General features: G+C 43.2%; 1 protein-coding gene across 1 annotated transcript in view; it reads left to right on the forward strand.

Moving 5' to 3' along the window:
* LOC147711671 (uncharacterized) overlaps positions 1-21,094 on the forward strand; it is an 860,812-nt gene that overhangs the window by 771,211 nt on the left and 68,507 nt on the right. Inside the window, exon 7 of the mRNA XM_086922385.1 lies at positions 515-631. Within this exon, the coding sequence (XP_086778511.1) occupies positions 515-611 (97 nt within the window). The 3' untranslated portion in view covers positions 612-631. The remainder of the gene's footprint in view (positions 1-514; positions 632-21,094) is intronic.

Genomic DNA, 21,094 nt, shown 5'->3' on the forward strand with positions numbered 1-21,094 from the left:
CATACCTTGGATTCCACATACCTTTGAACCCCAAGACAGCATTGTTGAATACCCCTGAAGAAGATTGTTTCACATGCTCAGAACAAAACCTTCTCATACTTGGATTTTTACTAGGGAAGGGGACATCCACTCCCCACGCATCGCTAGGTGAAAAAGGGGATTGGACACACATTGAACTCCCAATATATCAGGCTAAAGAATGCCCTGAGAAGCATTGCAAGATATGGGAAAGGTTGGTCACATTAAGAGACGGGGAAGTGGACAGTTAAACAAGATGCAATGGGGAATCAGAGACGGGGTACCAGAAATGATCTACTGAATTATGGATGTGGGGTAATAAGCGAAGAAAGAATTGGGGGAGGATGGTCTCGAAAGCTTTAACGATTCTACAGTAGGAAATAGTGCCCAAGATGTATTGTAATTTATGGTAACTGTACTTTTATGTGGTGGAGTTTATTATTAAGATGAAAATCAACAATAAAAAATAGTTTTAAAAAACATGATTGCTTTTCAGGCCCGACCTAACATCGTCTGATGAAAGGAAAAAAGAAAGAAACTCCATGATTGTCCTGGGACAAACCTCATCGCATGACAGTGTTTGGCCTTACTGATACGATGCACATGGAAAACGGTGAGCACTTTCAAAATTAGCAGATGGTTAAGCAGCCCAATGTATTTACTTTCTACTATTCATCGTTATCCAAGGTGCCTCTTTCCCAAGGCTTTGATTTGTTAACCCCTTCGATGCTCATGACGGAACGGTTCCGTCATGAGCATCGGTTGAGCTGTGCTCATGATGGAACCGTTCCGTCATGACCACGCCCGTTTTCAGGAGTTACTGGGCCCAACAGTGGTGGGTGACACCTTTTACTCCCAATGTCCAGGGTCCGCCCTACTATGGATCCCACTCAACTGAACCAAGCACCCCCTTCTGCACCTGACTCTCAGTTCGGTAGTGTATGACAAGAAGTCAAGGCTCCTGAAGCGCAGTTACAGATCAGTAAACACAACTCATAAACCAACATTCATGCAGCGTGGACAATAAATCAATGTCCAGTCAAATACTTGGTTTTATATAAAAGGAGTAGTTTGATTCTGACTCTACACAAACAAAGGTAAACAACATTCAAAAGCAGTAACACAATCCGCCTTGAGTTCAGGGCTCTGGTAGTTGTGGAGCTACTCCTTGTCCTCCCCCTTCTAGTGCGAATGGTTCGATGTTATTCCACATTCACTGATGACTGCATTCAGGGAATTTAAACTATGATGTCATACTTAAGAGTTCCCCCCTCAAACTCATAGGTTTAGTCACTAGAGTCTGTGGGGTTGCAGCACCAATGACTGTATGTCCCCTGTGGCCCAGAGGCCCAGTTCTTGGCTTTCTCACTTCAGTGGCATGTAACTCTTCGGCGGTGCAGTACAGTCCTGCTCGGGATTGACAAGTCTGGCTGCATGTGGTCACACGTGCCAGCCCCTAGAAGGCACAGGTTCTCTGCCTCGTGCCATGCTATCAGCTAGTTATGGTGATCAGGGTTGTTCCTGCTCCGGTGATCACGCAGTAACTCACTTTTCCCTCTGCAGGGGTGGCGGGTTATCTCCTTGCTCCGATGGGGCTCCAGCGGTGTCCTGTTGATCCTCAGGCCTCCTTTGGTGCAGTCCACAGAATGCGGGATGGTCCTGCCTTGGTCACAGTAGCAGTTTCTCGGTCTTGGGCGATGACCCGGACCCTTGGCCTCAATGTTTCCGGCAGCACATCCGGGCATACCGGGTCACTGCCACAGCACAAACAAGTATAGTCAAACTGACCCTTGTGTTGGTGTCCTCAGAGGCCTCTCCTGACATACAGGTTCACTGAAATATTCTGGAACATGGGCTATGGCACAATCAGTGCAGGAGCAGGATCCTCACACCTCGCTCCTTGGCTCAGTCCACGATCGCCCCTCCTGGCATATGGGGTCACCCAGTCAACAGGGCATAGGGGCTACGGCTCGATTGGTGCAGGAATGTATTCTTCCAACCTCTCACAGCGAGTCCTCATGTCAGAGCTCCCCTCTGGACCGCACTCCCTTCAGTGCTCTCTTTCCCCTCACAGGGCACACTGGTCTTGGTAAGCAGGCTGGTGCTTCAGGTTCCAGGACATGTAGTAATGATTTCCTTGGGTGATGTCCTCTCACTCAGCAAGGAGATTAGCATGCTTGGGCCCCTAGTCTTGCCTGTCTGGCTGTTCAGTAGAAGAAAACATTTTGGGGTCTTAGATTCCCCTACTTATAGTCCTTTTCCAGACACAAAATGTAATTTAGAGTCTGGGTCTTTCAAGTTCTATATTGGGGTTTGGCTTCTTTTAAATGGACATCTTTCACCTTTCTTCTTCCTCCTGAAGGATGTCTGTCACAGCAAGCAGGACTCCGAAGCTGATTAACACACAAGATTAATGGGAGTGACCAGAGTTCCCTCCAACATGTCAGCCACAGTGATATGTGCATCAAAAGGATAAATCTTGGGCCCTCAGCCCTACTCTTTATGATTCGCTTATCAGCCCCATTTCACTCTTCATGAGATGTGTCCAGGCCCCTTACTTGGGATCAATCAACAAATCAAAGAGCCCTTTAAAATGCACAGAGAGCTCCAGTGCATGTCCCATCTATCTTACAGGAATGCAGCAAGATACAAATCTGTCTGGGGTAATTCCTCTGCTTCTTATGTTTTCACCAAGAAGGGCTGGTCTTTCAAAGATGGAACCCAAGGTCCTCCACGTAATGTACTAGTGCAGGCATATTTGGACTAATTGTACACCCAAGGCATATACTGCCCAGCACTGTTATCCTCATGTACCATGCCACCACAGGCAAACCCACATGCATTCAGTCTGCACACACTGTTCAGTACTGCAGTCTCCCAGTACTGTACCAGGGTATGTAGTTTTGAAATCATATACTTCCAGCACACACATATTTACCATGTGCTCACTTTACCACACTTCAACCTTTGTGTAGTGTATTTCTTGCGAGCACACATGCACTCAGCATGTTTCCACCTCACACACACTTCCACATCAACCTGATGTATTCCAGGGGTAAGCCCACAGCAGCTGAACTTTTAAGAAGGTGATTGAGCCTATAGGCCTCTCTCCAGTGACACAGGGTAAAAAAGACCTGTTCACTACTACTGATCACTACACTGTATGCTGCTATCACCACGCTTGAGCTGCTTAACTCCTGGTGAAGACGGTAGCCTTCCACCACTATGAGGGCATCGTTTTATGCGCCCGGTCCAACAAGACTGCAGTCTGTGGAGACAGGCCTTTGTCAAAGCGCACACGCATGATCCATGTTCGCCTATAACAAAAAATCATAATTAGGGATCCAAGCAACAACACAGTTTGGCACAGGTTCACGTCTCTTTCCATACAGAGGACTTTTGCGTCCCAACATGTATAAATAATATTTTTTTAAATAAATAAGTGTGCCTCTACATTACCAACTCTAGCTCTCTCACTGGCCGCATCAATGGTTTCTTCTTCCTTTGCAATGACTGCTAATCTTGTAAATCTCCACCAAAGTAGTAACACTTAAGGGACAGACAAAGGTCACCGGCGTTCAGTTTTCTAAGCACAGTATCATGTGTTGAACACTTTGATTGAGCAAATCATGTTTCCTTCTGCCACTTTAATCACATTTGGAATGTATAGTTGGACTGTTAAAAAACAGCTTTCTCACAAACAACAAAGTGATTCTCTGCATGGTACGTATCTACCAGAACATAGATGCCCACATGCATCAAGCATTTTTGGAGTCGCAAACGGTGCGATTCCTTAAAATCGGCTGTTTGCGATTCCAAAAATGCTTTTTGAGATGCATCATTTGTTTTGGTTGAAAATCACTAATTTTGCGATTTTCAAAAATGCGATTGCATTTAAGGAATCGCAATTTTGCGATTCCTTAAATGCAATGCATCATTTTAAAAAAAATTGCGAATTTAAAGATTGCAAGTGCAAATTACCACGAGGTTGAACCTTGTGGTAATTTGCGAAAAATGTTTAAAATGCTCAAATTAGCATTTTAAACACTGTCATGTTACAGACACACATGTCCTTAGGACATGTGTGTGTGAAACATCCCTTTTAAAATACATTTCAGGGGTGCAGGGGGGGTCCTTTGGACCCCCCCCTGCACCCATGGAATGCATCAACATTTTGCGAATTCCAATTTGCGAATTCGCAATTACCATTGATTCCTATGGGACTTTTGGCCCATAGGAATCAATGAGAATTGCGAAATTGCAAATTGGAATTCTCATAATATTTGCGATTCGGTAAAAATTGCGATTTTTACTGAATCGCAAATATTATGCACTTTCAATAATGCATCCCGTTTTGCGATTCCTTATATGCGATTCGGTAAAAATCGCAAATTTGGAATCGCAAAACGGGAGTTTGATGCATGTGGGCATTAATGTTGGGGACGAAACTGAAAACATTTAAATTTCACCCAAGTTATGTATAGGCAGCTTAATAATTTAATGTAGAACAAAATCCTGAGACTTAATACCAAACAGGACTCAAGAATTCACAGGGAACTGAACACTTCAGAGCAACTTTGAAGCGTGCACTTGTACTTCTGCACTGTGGGTATCCTTTGTGGATGTATGCGAAGGAAACTGCATGGGACTTTCCTAACACATTCATTAACTATTAAAGACAGCAGCTTGTGGATCCTGGTGCTTCTTTCTGTTCCATTGACTTTCAGGAGCTGACCAGGTTTCTTCCCGGTAATCATCTTTAGTCCTCCTCCAGTTTTTCATCCTCCTGACTACTTCTACCCACAGCCACAGTCTACCCATTCAATAGGCTCCCATATTTTTCTAGTCTTCGAAAAGTGGAAGCCACACCTTTATGCTTATTTCTTTTACTTTAATCTTATAAATCCGTGTTAAGGTAAGGGTCTTTCTTTAGCTGTCTAAATTTTCAGAATATGGATTCTTTAAACTGAGGCATATCTGTTCAGTGTATCTGTGATGTCTGTGTTAGGTAGTTGCGATGTGGGGATTGTGGGGAGGCGGGCAGTTGAAGAGATTGTTGTAAGAAGACAGCAGCTAGTTTACTTACCTTGACGTCTTGGATAAATCATTACAAATTGGGGATGAGGGAGTTACCTAATTCATGTTTCTCTTCCTGGTCCTCTCAAGCGTCCTTGGGCAGTCTTGCTGCTACGCTCTGTTGTATAGTTAACTCAAGTGTTCCTTACCAGCAGTAGAAGACTGTTTTGACCTGGAGGTAGAGCAAACAGTGCCGCTATCGGTTCTGTGCAATTGTGGGGGGAGATCAAGCATTTCCAAAGAGGTTTTGACATCTGAAATTTGAAGTGTGCCTCACCTGTTGACCTTGTGAGCAAACAAGCATGATTCTTATGGTGTTCTTTCCTGAACTCTGTGCATGCATGGGTCATGCCACTAGACCCAACTTCGTGCACATCACAGTATTTTGGAGTGGGAACGTGCTTATTCCTACCACATTTGGGCTACAATAGTAAGTTTACAACGTAGCGTAATTTCCAAAACATTGTGGACATTTAGTACTGGGCCGCACAAGGGAAACACCACACAGTGTTAATCTAGTCACTGGCAAAGCTTTGTGTATCCATGGATAGTACTCACATCCTATGGTCATACGCACACCACATCCTACGGGGATATGTACACCATCGTCCTTCACATCCTAGCAAACTGAGTATTAATTGTGTATTATCTCCAAACTTTACATGATATACACTCACCAACCTAAATAACATTATTGGTTGTTACCTTGAACACTCATGTGTCTAAATTCATATTTAAGTATTGAGTGTGTGTCATCTCCAAATTCTATGGTGATATACACACACCACCCTAATAAGACTATTGGCTGTTACCTTTGATCACGCTGGGATTCTCATATTGATTTTTACCTTACCAATCCTTGGAATCCCTGGTCGACTGAACCTTTTTGTCTGCTAAGAAGTGTAAAGAGAAGATCTCTAATTTTATACTTATGACAATTTTCCAATGACCAAATACATCCCAGTTCAAAGGACCACTGACTACGAAGTAAAATTTAAAGATTTATTACAAAGCCAAAAATAACTGAACATACAAGCACCTCAGCAAGAGGTTCAAGAAACAAACTGGCATTAATACAAACATAATAGTACGCAAGAGTCTCAGACGACAAAATAAAAGTCTGAATAAGTTCAAGAAGCATTAGGCAAAAGATAATTGTTCCCACTTGAAGTCTTGACTGCATCTGCTCCAAAGGGAAAGAAAAGATTAGTCTGTCCCTACACTAAATCTAAGGTGACATCCCTACATAACATACCTCCCAGGCAAGAGATAAAAGGTGTCAGCTGTGAACCTTTTCCAGGTAAGTAGCCAAAGCTACCGAGCTCGTTCTAAGATGCTCCTTCCTTTCTCCTGCCTAGTTCCCACTGCAAGTCTACTTTCTGGCTCAACCCCTTCTCTAAAGTCCACCCTTCTCCGCTAAAGAAGCTCTCCACCCTCGGGGCACTGTCCCTAATACAAAATCCCAAAACAGTAGACACACCTTAGTAACACCCCCTCTGGGCAGGTGCCTGCTTCTGGAGTTTTCCACCAAGACTCCATCCTTGTCCGAAAACTGTTGCTGTGTCCTTGGGCCCCGGGCACCTTCTCCGCCAAATGTTGCATCTCTGCATTCCAGTGTACTCCCTTCGTTCTCACTCCTACCAACCTAACTCCTAAACAAAGGATCATTCTACCTAACAAGCTTCGTGTCCTTGCACCTGCAACAGAAACGCATGAGAAACAACCTTGCACACTCTCTAAGTTACAATTCAAATTCAACTGTGAAAAGGAGCCTTTCCCAAGGAAAGAAAATTACACATTTCAAGTCTTCATGTTAGCTAAGCTAAGAAAATACAATTAGGCCTCTGCTGGCGTTTTCATGTCTCAGGCCTTTACACTTTCAAATGCATTTTTAATACTACAACATAAGCATTACATTTAAACCATTCTAAAAGCATTATTTCATTGCATTTCCTTCTCATGTTAGAACACCATTTCCTCTTCAGAAGCAACCTACACTTGCAACTTTAATATGGCACGTTCAAACCTAATACAACATTTTACACATGAAGCAATAATTTCTATGTTACTTAAGGCATATTCTCGATTAAAGCACTACATTAGTCTCCAAATGATATGAGCACTCTTCTACATTTTGCAATACACTCGATTAGTTCTACATTTCCAAAAATCACACGTTAATACAGTCCTCTAAATATGCGGGTGCTGACTACGGGTGGTTATAATGCACCCCTACAATTTTCAAAATAACATGGCGCTCTATCTGTCCCTACCTTCGATGACCTGTGTCATCACAAACTACACCATCCTTGGGGAAAGAACCGACTTAAACAGGACTTGTTGCCTCTCTTCCTCTCCTGAGCATTTTCATGTTCTTAAGGTTACGATATTGACGGTCCTGCAGTCTCTCCATTCGTCTCTCTTGCACTCTCAGTGATCTCTCCATTCTGCTAGACTTGTACCACTTTTAAGCTCTTATCAAACCCCACAATTCGATCACACATGCCACAACTATGACAAGGGGTTTTAACACATAACCAAGGAATGCTTTTCCAAGGTTTGCAAGCCAACTCCCCACTTTGCCAAAACCCTTACCAACTTTTTCCCACACAGTTTCCTCAGACAAATCCTCAATTTCATAATGAATGGCAGTGATGTTACTTATATATTTCTCCAGATCCTTGCTGTTATCTGGTATATAAGTTCAGCACTCTTGGACCGTCCTCCCTCTTTTGCCAGAAGGATGTCTAAAGCAAGATGATTTTGCAAAACCATCGTCCTTATCGATAACATCTCTCCTTCAACCAACACCAATGAATTAGCTGTATTCATTGACAATTCGTCCACAACATTCGCCAGCTTTCTAATCTTCACATCATTCAAAATCACTCCCAAGCTTGGTATCATTGCTCCAAAAATATCTCCAACCACAGCTGCACTTTCACCTCGTTTCACTCTTACATGCTGTCCTCCTTCTGAGAGCTCTAAATCTTCGGTATGATAAATCTTAGGGAAAATGATCGCTAAGTAACACGTACCATACCATTTCTCAGGCAATAGCACATAGGCATTCCTCCAACAAACAAAATACACAGTTGGAATTATCTGCACTACACTTAGCAAAAAGTCCTTTACGTAATACTCCAATGTAAAAGTATGCTCACATATGGTCTGCCCCACATTGACATTCTCATAATAGGTCTATGGTCTACTTATGCACAACTTCCCGTTCTGCTCGTCATCTAGAGCTATCGGATCATAACTCCCCTTCGACTTGTGCAGCTTCTGTTCATCTGTCCAATCTACTCTACCTTGTCCTGAATCTCGCAACTGCTTTTGTTTCCTGTATCTATTGCTTTTCCACATCTGACAACAGGCCGTCAGATTATAGCGATGAGCACAAGCTGTATCCAACTCTTGAGTCGGAAGGAAATACGTTCTAAGTCTATTCTCTGATTTGTAGTAATCATACTTTTTAAAATGCTTATAAGCTGGCACTTCAGGAAGAACTGCATCATAATTCGATAATAAATACTCAAAATGATTTTGTCCATAGAAAATGCTAAGCAGCAAACTACATGAAATACCATATGTCAATGGAAGATGATGGTATCTGATACCTTCATCCTCTGAAGCTGTCAACTGCATACACACATAAAAATCCTTTGCATCCATTGCATCAATATACTCATACAACAACTTTGCATACGCATTAAGCTTAAAGTCACCTTTAGACAGATCTGTGTGTAACTTACAACTCTCTTCTAGTAGCAAAGCTCTTTCGTCTCCTATTTTGGCCTCTTTCTTTCTAAGAGTAGTAGGTGTAGGTGTTCCCTCTACCCCCACTGCCTGCTCATGTGGTGCTTAATACGAAACTACAACTACTAGAATTATGAAGAGTATCACTCCTCCTATAAGTGTGCCTACTATGCACCTAGCCCTACGATTTGGGTTTCCAGCCTCCATGGTCTCAGAAATATTTCCAGCACCTTGGTTCAGCAATAAACACCCAAGAGTCTCTTTTCTCCTTCTTCAGATGCTCGTGAACCAACTCAAACCACACCTCGGAAATCTGGAAGTCCCCTTTTATTTCAGTTCCTTACTTACAGCAAACAAAAGACAACCTTAACCCTTCTCCGTCCGCTGTGGAAAGTCCCTAAGTTTCTTCTTCTTCCACTCGGACCTAGGTTGCCTAATTCAGCTTATTTACAACAAAGTCTCTTTAATCCAAAATAAGATTTGCTCCAACAGCTTCTAGAACATGCTGCAAAAGTTCAAGACAAAGAACAATAGATTCATGAGATGGTATTTCAACTCCAAACGTATGAAATATCAGTCTATTCAAGATCAAGTCACGAATTCTGTTCAGAATCGGAGGATTCGGAACTGTGATTGTCAGCACTCATTCAATTTCAAGTCCTGGTACTAACAACACCACATCCAACTTCACATTAGGGCTGGTACTAACTACTGTCACTGCCCTCAGCCTCCCCAATCTCAGCACTCCTGGCATCAGTCAAAACGTATGACCACTCTGGAGTCGCATACTTTCGGCAAGGCACTTTCTTTTGTCTTCTTCAGACAAGGGAGCAAGATCCCTCTCGGAGACCAGTCTCAAGTTCAGTCGCCTCTGTCTCTCTGGCCACTGCTCTTCTGCTCTGCTGGTTCTCCTGTGTTCTCTTTGCTCACCCTGCTCACAACTTTTCTCGGCTGAATCTGACTCTGGACCACTTTCACAGCAACTTCCCCTTTCGGAGGCAGTGTCAGTGTCACTGTTGTCGTAATCCTCCTCAGTTCGGTCTAGTGAGCAACCAGCTTCTTCAGACACCATCACAGCTTGGCTTGTCCCCTCCTGTGGCCCTGCCACTTCAGCTGGATTTTCATTAGGGAGAGGAGCTATTTCTTCCAAGGGTGCAGAAACTCGACGGGTGTGAGAAGCATGCACCCAATTCGGCAATCCTCCACACTTCACTGCAGTGTTCATCACCAAGATAACCTGATATGGGCCTCTCCAGCAAACATCCAAGAAGCTCTTTCTCACTTGCTTCCGAACCAGCACCCAGTCACCCGGACTTAGATCGTGACAGAGATCACTTGAAGCCGGAACCACAGCAGCCTGCACCTGATGGGACACAGAACGGATGACATCAGATAGTCCCTTGCAATTATCAAGGATCAGATCATCGGTGATGCTTATCAAGCCTGTCGCTAGAACCGCTGGTTACCTCATAGCCCTCCCATCAGCACTTCATGAGGTGAAAGACCTGTTCTCCTGTCTGAGGTACTGCGCATACTAATCAACACCAAAGGCAAAGCATCAGGCCAATTTAGAGACGTGGATGAACACACTTTCACCATTCGAGCTTTCAAAGTCCCATTAATCTGCTCCACTATCCCAGAAGCCTGTGGACCATAACTACAATGGAGTCTCTGATCAACCTGCAATTCTGTACAAAGCATCTTCATGGCTTCGCTATGGAAGGGTGTTCCTCTGTCTGAATCCAAAGAGGTCGGAATCCCAAACATAGGAATGAGTTCCCTCAACAACAGCTTTGCTACAGTGAGTGTGTCACATCTATGTGTAGGGTAAGCCTCCACCCACCTTGAGAACACACACACCACAACCAAGATGTACCTCATCCCGTTACACCTAGGCACCTCAATGAAATCGCACTGCATCCTGTTGAAAGGTCCCCCGGACCTCCCAATGTGACTCATCGTAACCACAGTTTTCTTTCCAACATTCATTTATTGACATGTGACGCACCTCTGACACACAGCTCCTGTCACTGTATGAAATCGTGGATTGTACCACGTTTGTCTGAACACTCGCACTATCGCATCTCTTCCCAGATGTACCGCACCATGAATCTGTCTTGCCATCGGGCTCAACAACTCATCTGGCAACACTGCTCTTCCATCACTTGAGACCCAAATGTCCACATCCCCTTTCACACAGCCTGCATTGATCCACACATTCTTCTCCTGGTCTGAAACCTATTCCTGCAGGCACTTGACTTCATCCCTAGTATCTGCCGTGGCCAACATCATGTTGAACTCGGTTCTTTCTTGGCTCCCCTCTACATGACTCTCAGTGAATGAACAACCTTGTTCGGCACAGAAACGTGCAACTTCGTCCGCATAGCAATTCCCAAGTGACTCGAAATCTGTCCCCTTTCCATGAGCCGTGCATTTAACAACTGCAATTGCCTTGGGGCGCTGTATGGCCTCTAGGAGCAACCTCACAAACTCCCCGTTTCCGATGGGCGATCCAGACGATGTCATGTAACCTCTCTGGGACAATAGCTGTCCGAAGTCATGAACCTCACCAAACCCATACTGGCTGTTGGTGAAAATGGTCATTCGAATTTGGTCTGCTGCCAAGCAGGTACGAGTCAAAGCAATGATCTCAGCCACCTGAGCGGAGTATACTCCAACCAGGCATGCAGCTTCAACTACTCCTATAATAGTACATACAGCAAATGCTGCTCTCAACTGACCAACACTATCTCTTAAGCATAAACCACCAACAAAGAAAATCTCATCAGGGTAGAGGCAATGGTTCATCAACAATGTCGGGTCTCTGTTCAGTGCAAAGGTCAGTCACATCAAGACAATCATGGTCCGCACAATCTTCATCAAGTGTGTTTGGCAACGGCATCAATGTGGCAGGATTCAGAACAGAACACCTCCTAAGGTTCACATTCTCTGCAGCAAGTATAACCTGTTCGTAGCGTGTGAGCCTATTATTGGTCCGGTGCTGTGTCTTGGTCCTGGTCATCAATAATTCAACAGAATGTGGAACATAAACAATTAGTTGGTGACCCATGACAATACTTTCACACCTTTCGATGCTGACACCCGTTGCAGCAACGGATTTGAGACATCCGGGCAACGCTGAAGATACTGGATCTAAAGTAGCTGAAAAGTAGGCAACTGGTCTACGGACACCTCGGACTAAAACTGACAGTGCATAACCTTCTCGTTTACAACAAAATAATGAAAAAGGTTTGTTGTAATAAGGCATCCCCAGTGCTGGAGCACGACAAAGGTCCTCTCGCAACTCTAAGAATGCCTTCATACAGTCATTGTCCCATGGTACCAGATCATTAACATCCTTGTGCGTCAGTCTCTGTAAAGTCTTTGCTTTTAATGAGAAGTTGGCAATCCACTGACGACAGTAGCCAACCATCCCTAAGAAAATCCTGACTTCTCTCTGAGTAGAAGGCACCATCATACCCATACTTGCCTCTATCCTGTCTGGTGACACCTTCCTCTTCCCTTTTTCTATCCGGTGACCCAAATACTGCACCTCATTCAAGCAGTACTGTAGCTTATTTGGCGACACCTTGTGTCCATTCTCTGCCAAATGGTTCAGTAAGGCAATGGTATCAATCCTGCATGCATCTTCAGTCTGACGCGACAAGGAGATCATCTATGTACTGGACGAGATCAGAGTTCTGCGGCAGTACAATACTCTCAAGGTTTTTTTTCAAGATCTGATTAAAGATCGATGGACTCTCTGTATGCCCCTGTGGGATACTGCACCATGTTAAAACACGATTTTCCAGCTTAAACGCAAAAAGAAATTGGCTCTCATGTAATGGAATCGAGAAGAAAGCCTGACAAAGGTCAATCACAGTGAACCACTCTGCTTGACATGGAATATAAAACAGTATTACAGATGGATTCGGTACCACTGGACAGCAGGTAACAACTATGTTGTTAACCCTGCACAAATCCTGCACAATTCTGAATTTCCCGCTCGGTTTCTGCAATCCCATAATAGGCGAGTTACATGGACTGCCCATTATCTCCTTCAATATCCCCTGCTTGATCATGGACTCGACCACAGGTTTTATCCCTGCAACTGTCTCTGGGGTCAAATTGTACTGGGGCGTTCTTGGGAAACCAAAATTCTGCTTAACCTGGATCTTAACTGGCTCAACTCCTTTAACCAAATCTATGTCCTTGCCGGTAAAGTCCCACACTTCTCGTCAGACTGAAACTCTCAGATCAAGTGGAAGCTCTTCCACTGTCACAACAGGGTACATTTCGATGCACAAATGTTGATTTGTGACCTTAAAAGCAGCATCATCGTCATTGGTTTGCAGTTTCACTCCTTTAGGGGTACAATAAATAGTGCAATTGAGTTTACACAGGAGAACCCTCCCTAGTAAATAAACAGGGCTCAAATCGCACACCACAAACTGATGTCTATCTCGAAACATTCCCATCTTCACAGGAATAGGGTCAAAGGGCTTATCATTTTCATATTTGCAACACCTACAACTTGGATAGATTGTCCCGAGAGGGGTAGGTTGGGGACTACTGCAGATCTTACAGTAGAACGGGTAGCACCAGGGTCAACCAGAAAGGTGGTAGGGTGACTATCGACATCAACTTCTACAAATGGTCCCCTCTGGTCTACCTCCAAGACTGCCCTAAGAATGCAGTCTTCCTCCCCCCTCAGGCACCATTATGCCAACGGGTCTAAGAAACAATCATTGCTGTCATCAAATAGAGGCATCTGCTGGTAGGTCCGAGTCCCGAGGCAGGGGAAGCTGTACTCGCGGAGCCGAAGTCCTCGCTTTCATCGACCTTGGCTTTATTACTGTCTTTGTCACTTCAGGCGCTTGTACCTGCACTACCTCTTCCTCCTGCTGCATCTGATTTGCAGGATTCAAGGGACACTTGCGTCTCCAATGTCCAATCTGATGACAAAGATGACACTCAGTAGCCTTTTTCAGAGTTGCCAAATCTACTCTTGGCTGAGAATCCTCTGCGTTTCCCTTTCCCTTATTCTGACCATTTAGTTTCCTTCCCAGGGTACCTCCACCTGACTGTACTTGTCCTCTCTTATCAGCAGCTTGCATCTGAACCAACATCAGTTTGTCCTTGAGTTTCTTATGCTTCGAATCTACCTCGTCACTGCAATATCTAGCATACCTCAATGTCTCATCCAGCGGTTTGTTCTGCCAACAAATCAAATGCTGCTGGATCATAAGACAAATCTCAAGTATCAACCCTAGAACAAACTTCAACACAAACTGTCCCATATCCTTAGGATCCATTACATCCAACCCACTGTACTGCTTAAAGACTTTCAACAACCTTTCGTAATACTCACGCACCGTCTCTTTTTGTTCCTGAACTGTCCGATCTATATTCACCCAGTAAATTTCCTGCTGTGGTACCTTAGATTTCAACCATGTGATCACTTGCTCGTACTTCTTCATGACAATCGGCGACAGTCCATTGGTGACAACATCTCTGTCCGGCTCAGAAGTGGGCCATTCAACAGCAACGTTACAGGCTATCCACAAGTCACCGGAACCTCAATATCAAACAATGTATTCAAATTAATCCACAACACCTTTCAGATCTTGGCAAACCTCTCAGCCTGCTTGTACCACTCAACTGGGCTCTCAGTTTTGTAAATTAATTTGTGAATGCCGCCAAATCGCCTCTACTCCAAGGCACATGTATATACCCTCCACTAGATACCTCTCGTAAAGGGTAGTTCCCAATTCCTAGTGCTACCCCCCACCCCGGAGGAGATGGCTCTGCCGCATTTCTCTTAACACTCTTTTTTTGGACCATCTTTCTTCCCACTTATCAAGTCTATTCCATGCTCGTATCTCTATAATCAGCTCTCTGATGTGGGTCTTCAGTCCAATTACCCTCTTTTCATCCAAATCTTGATCAGTATACTGTAACCTGTGACCACCCTGCAACAGTTTCGTTGTAGACAGATCCACTTCATACCTGTTTGCCAATTCAGTTAGTTTCTCGTGTGCCAACCTCGCTTTGGGGGTCACATCCTTTGCCACAAAAAGCAACCCGTCTGGCTCATAGAGTTCCACTCTCTCTAAAGGTAAGTTTCCTTCAACAACCTCATCCACTTCTGCTTTCAATCGCATCACATCTAACCACTTTGCCCTTATTGCTGTCTTGAGGGCACCTCGACTGATGCACCACTCGGCTCTCTGCAGTCACTGTCCTGTTCTCTGCGCCTATTCACTTCAGATGTGACCCTTAAAGCCACTCTATTCTCGGCACTCCCATGATCCCAGTCCTCCCTTTGCCTGTCACTCTGAGTCCCTTCAACCAACTTCCATGTTCTCAAATCTGACCTCAATTCTCCCACAGATTTCGGTCTCGGTCCTCTCAGATCCATCGGTCCTCTTGACGAATCTGCTGTAGCCGGTAACGGTGTGCTCGACTCTACAGGCCTCGGTAATGGGGCCAACCCATTCACTACACTGTTCCCTCCAAAGCCGGCACTCCCTTCCATTCCTGTCTGTGATGGGTTTCCATTCTTCACCTGCTCCGGATTGTACACTGACACTATGGGACCAATGGTAACCGGCACACTAAGAGCATGCGGTAACCTCTGAGAATTGACACTTTCTGTGTTCTGCATTTCCCCCATTGAGAGCTTTCCCACTACTTCAGAACTCGGTGGAGCTTGTGGTTCCCTAGATCCCTCTGTCTGGTCTGATCTCTCCCCCTCTGACTCCGGATTGTACGGAGGTGGTCTCTCAGATAACATCCTTTCTATCAAACTATCGTCAGTATCACTGTCTTCATCCTCAGCATTCTTTTTCTGCGTGCCCCCTGACTTGACCAACAATGGATACAATTTATCCCCCTTGATCATCTGTACTCTCCATCTATTTTCCCATGCATCCTATCTCGCATCTTGAAATGCCCTAACTGACCTCTTCACTCTTTCCTGTCTCATGTCCCTGTTATTTTCGTGTGCCTCCCTGATCCATGCATGTAATGCCTCAAACTGTGTTGGTCTAGGCAAAGGTCGCAAAAAATCCATAATCGATTTCAACTGGTATAACACTTCCAATCTAAAAGTTCCATATCTGGGAAAGGTCAACGACTCATTTCCTTCAGTCATTTTGCACCAGTTTTCAAGCCACAGTATAGTATGCAAATCCACATTCGTAGCCGTACAATGAGATGGAGTAACCTCGGGCGGAGCCTCTTCTCTCCCCCCCCCCCCCCCCCGCCCCCCCGGGGCTCTAATTTCTTTTCTCTTTCGAACAAATCTCGCAAAGTTTTAAAACATTTCATGATGAAACCAACGTTTCTCTTTTCGCAGCGCTTGTTTGCTTCCTGATGACAATCCACCAATCCCAGCTTGGCGTCACACCAACCGCCCTATCACAGCGCAGTACCTTCTGACGTCATTTTTTCCCCACACGCAGCAGTTTCCCTCCTTTACAGTTCGGTTCTCACTCACGCATACGTCCCATTCATACACTGAAATAATCGCCTGTACGTCCAAGCAATTACTTCGCTGTCTGTACGTCCGCAGTCTGACTGTACGTCCACAGTCGTATAATTGTCAGCCAAAAACTGGCAATTGTCTGTCCACAAAACGACCGGACAATCACCTCAACTGATAGGTTACAAACACTCAGCAACCCACGTCAGTTACTCACGCACTCACACATTCGTTCCCCCTATCTCGGTCCAGCAGGCAATCAATGGTACCTCATGATTCTCTTAACAATGGTCGACAATTACGGTGGGTGTCTGCTACACCCTAACTGCTTAAGCTACTCCTTGAGCCTAAGACTTTCCCGGGCTGCGCACACTCACAGCCTGATCTCCTTTCATACAACAGGCATTCCAACTCCGCAAGACATCACAACACAAACACCGCAATCTAACAACATATAACCCTGTTCATACTCACTCTCCCACGAACTGCTGCTTTCACCGCACCGTCACTCTCCGTCAGTTTCCATGAAATGCTGTCTTTCGCCGGTAATCCACTGGACGATCATCGCCTGAATTCTATGGGCCTTTGGGGAAACTCTTATCCTAGTCTAGAACTCCCTTACTTCCAGAGACAAACCATCCTCTGTAGCCACCAACTGATGACGCTGGGATTCTCATATAGATGGAATCCGTGGTCGACTGAACCTTTTTGTCTGCTAAGAAGTGTATTGGGAAGATCTCTAATTTCATACCTATGACAATTTTACAATGACCAAATATAGCCCAGTTCCAAAGGACCTCTGACTACAAAGTAAAATTTAAAGATTTATTACAAAGCCAAAAATAACTGAACATACAAGCACCTCAGCAGGAGGTTCAAGAAATAAACTGGCACTAATACAAACATAATCCTACGCAAGAGTCTAAGACGACTCAAAATAAAAATCAGAATAAGTTCTAGAAGCACTAGGCAAACAATAATTGTTCCTACTTGAAGTCTTGACTGCATCTGCTCCAAAGGGAAAGAAATGATTAGTCTGTCCCTACACTAACTTTAAGGTGACATCCCTACATAACGTACCTCCCAGGCAAGAGAAAAAAGGTGTAAGTTGTGAAGGCTCCCTAAGAAGCACATTCACGTTTTCCAGGTAAGTCGTCAAAGCTACCGAGCTCGTTCTAAGATTCTCCTTCCTTTCTCCTGCCTAGTTCCCACTGCAAGTCTACATTCACGCTCAAACCCTGCTCTAAAGTCTGCCCTTTTCCGCTAAAGACTGCTCTCCACCCTCGGGGCACTGTCCCTAATACAAAATTGCAAAACAGTAGACACGCCTTAGTCACACCCCCTCTGGGCAGGTGCCTGCTTCTGGAGTTTTCCACCAAGACTCCATCCTTGTCCAAAAACTGTTGCTGTGTCCTTGGGCCCCTGGCACCTTCTCCGCCAAATGTTGCATCTCTGCATTCCAGTGTACTCCCTTCGTTCTCACTTCTACCAACCTAACTCCTAAACAATGGATCATTCAATCTAACAAGCTTCATGTCCTTGCACCTGCAACAGAAACGCATTAGAAACAAACTTCCACACTCTCTAAGTTACAATTCAAATTCAACTGCGAAAAGGAGCTTTTCCCAAGGAAAGAAAGTTACACATTTCAAGCCTTCATGTTAGCTAAGCTAAGAAAATACAGTTAGGCCTCTGCTGGTGTTTTCATGACTCAGGCCTTTACACTTTTAAATGCATGTCTAATACTACAACATAAGCATTACATTTAAACCATTCTAAAAGCATTATTTCATTGCATTTCTAAGACATTATTCCTTCTCATGTTAGAACACCATTTTCCTCTTCAGTAGTAACCTACATGTGCAACTTTAATATGGCACGTTCAAACCTAATACAACATTGTACACATGAAGCAATCATTTCTACGTTACTTAAGGCATATTCTCGATTAAAGCACTACATTAGTCGCCAAATGATATGAGCACTCTTCTACATTTTGCAATACACTCGATTAGATCTACATTTCTAAGAATCACACATTAGTACAGTCCTCTAAATATGCGGGTGTTGACTACGGGTGGTTATAATGCACCCCTACAATTTTCCAAATAACACCTTGTACATCCTTATGTGTAAACTCATAACTTACCTTGTGGGCCCAGATTTTTACTCTTATGCCTCAATTACCTTTTCTTTAGTTGCCTGGTGAACTGCAAATGAAATGACCAGAGTGGAAGGAGTACTTCCTCTAATATATTTCAAACATAGAGGAGTAAGGCACAGAAGAGTTCCCTCCTTTACGGAAAAAGAACATTTTGTTACACAGCTTAGGTCCAGAAGGGTTGAATGCTTATAGCCAGATTGAAAAAAAATAAGAACTGCGGAAGATAGAAATGTTTTTAAACATGCCTTGGAAGACTTCGATAACTATTATCAACCAGCTGTATGTGAAGCCATAGATAGATATTATTTCTTTCAACGCAAACAGGGAAAACATTGCGGATTATGTGTAGGGTTGGGCAGAACTTACGAAATTTGACTAAGTGAAATTCTGTGTAGTTACAAAAAAACTCAGTGAGATTCCGCAGAGTTCCACCAATGGGCGGGAATAAGCAGGTTGAGCTGCTTGCGCTGTGATTTAGCACCACGTGCGCGTTGCGCGCTATAAAATCACAGCCAAGTGCACAACGCAGTGCACCAGAGGGAGCAGCTACTAGAGTTGATTTTGCTGATGCTCTAGTAGATTTTCAACTCGAGCAGGAGCCTTCTAGTCGGGAACTGCCGTGACCACCCGCGACCGCCTGCACTGGAAAAGGCATACCAGATATCCTCCCAGAGACTGAAAATCGAGCTGGGGGACACCAAATCTTGCTCACAGTTGCCAACTCATTGTTTTGGCACGTATGCGTAAAACAGCTCTGCCACACAGTGATTGGCGAATTTGGCTGCAACTCCGCATCACAAGAGTAACGTGGTATCGCCAATTTTCCGCCGGCAGAACTGAATATTTCGCCCACCCTAATTATGTATCAGCGCTCCAGAAATTGTCTCCTTGCTTGAGCATATTCATGTTCGAATAATAAGAAAACAAAAAAACACTATTTCACTCTTGGGGCTAAGCCGCTTGAAGTCACATGACAAAGTTTAAATTTCTCACCTGTGAGAAAGGCTTCAGGGAAAGCAGAAACACGTCAGGATGGAAAGTGTTACTGCCACCTTTATGCTGAATAAAGAGCAAATCTGGTCTTGAAATATAAGGTGTCGGCTTCCTTTTTCTTTGACTTTGATTACTGGGCCGCTCCGTTCCCGTCTGACTGATACCGCCCTGACAGGGTCTTGGTCTCCTTTCATCGCGGAGGATTTTTTTTATTTTAAATATCTGTCTCATCACTGTTGGGGGCAGAAATGGTATTGCACCGTTACAACGCAACTTTTACAACGCACTACCATTACATCGCAACTTTTACAACGCAAATACCATTACAATGCATGCCATTACAACGCATGTCATTACATAGCAGATACTATTACAACGCATGCCATTACATCGTAAGTATAGGTAAGTATATTATTTTTATTTAATTTTATTTTACATTATTTTATTAATTTAATTAATATTAAAAATAAAATATTAATATATTAATTTAAGTAATTTTGGGGTATTTTTAGGTTTTAGGGCTGGGTTTGGTTTTTGGGGTACAGGGGTATTTTTAGGTTTTAGGGCTGGGTTTGGTTTTTGGGGTACAGGGGTATTTTTAGGTTTTAGGGCTGGGTTTGGTTTTTGGGGTACAGGGGTATTTTTAGGTTTTAGGGCTGGGTTTGGTTTTTGGGGTACATGGGTATTTTTAGGTTTTAGGGCTGGGTTTGGTTTTTGGGGTACAGGGGTATTTTTAGGTTTTAGGGCTGGGTTTGGTTTTTGGGGTACAGGGGTATTTTTAGGTTTTAGGGCTGGGTTTGGTTTTTGGGGTACAGGGGTATTTTTAGGTTTTAGGGCTGGGTTTGGTTTTTGGGGTACAGGGTTATTTTTAGGTTTTAGGGCTGGGTTTGGTTTTTGGGGTACAGGGGTATTTTTAGGTTTAAGGGCTGGGTTTGGTTTTTGGGGTACAGGGGTATTTTTAGGTTTTAGGGCTGGGTTTGATTTTTGGGGTACAGGGGTATTGCTGGGTTTGGTTTTTGGGGTACAGGGGTATTTTTAGGTTTTAGGGCTGGGTTTGGTTTTTGGGGTACATGGGTCTTTTTAGGTTTTAGGGCTAGGTTTGGTTTTTGGGGTACAGGGGTATTACGACTTAAAATAAATTAAATTAATTAAATTAATTTAATTAAATTTAATTAAATTAATTACAATATTTACAATTAAAAAATTAATTGAATTACATCACTTAAATAAAATTAAATTAATTACTTTTTTTATTTATTTTATTTATTATAATTAAATAATATTATTTACAATTTTTAAATTAATTAAATTTCTTTAATTATATTAAATTAAATTATATTAAGTATTATTTTAATTTTATTTAAATTATTTTTATTGTAATAAATTACATTATATTATTTACTATTTATAAATTTATTATATTTCATTAATTATATTATATTAAATATATTAAATTAGTTACAATTTTAATATTAATTAAATTACTATAATTAAATTAAATTAATTAATGTATTTTACATTTTTAAATTATATTTATTAATTTAAATTAATTAAATTAACTTTATTACATTTTTTTTTAAAAGATATACTTACCTATA

This window comes from Lissotriton vulgaris, chromosome 5 (genome assembly GCF_964263255.1).
Source record: "Lissotriton vulgaris chromosome 5, aLisVul1.2, whole genome shotgun sequence".
Taxonomy (NCBI): Eukaryota; Metazoa; Chordata; class Amphibia; order Caudata; family Salamandridae; genus Lissotriton; species Lissotriton vulgaris.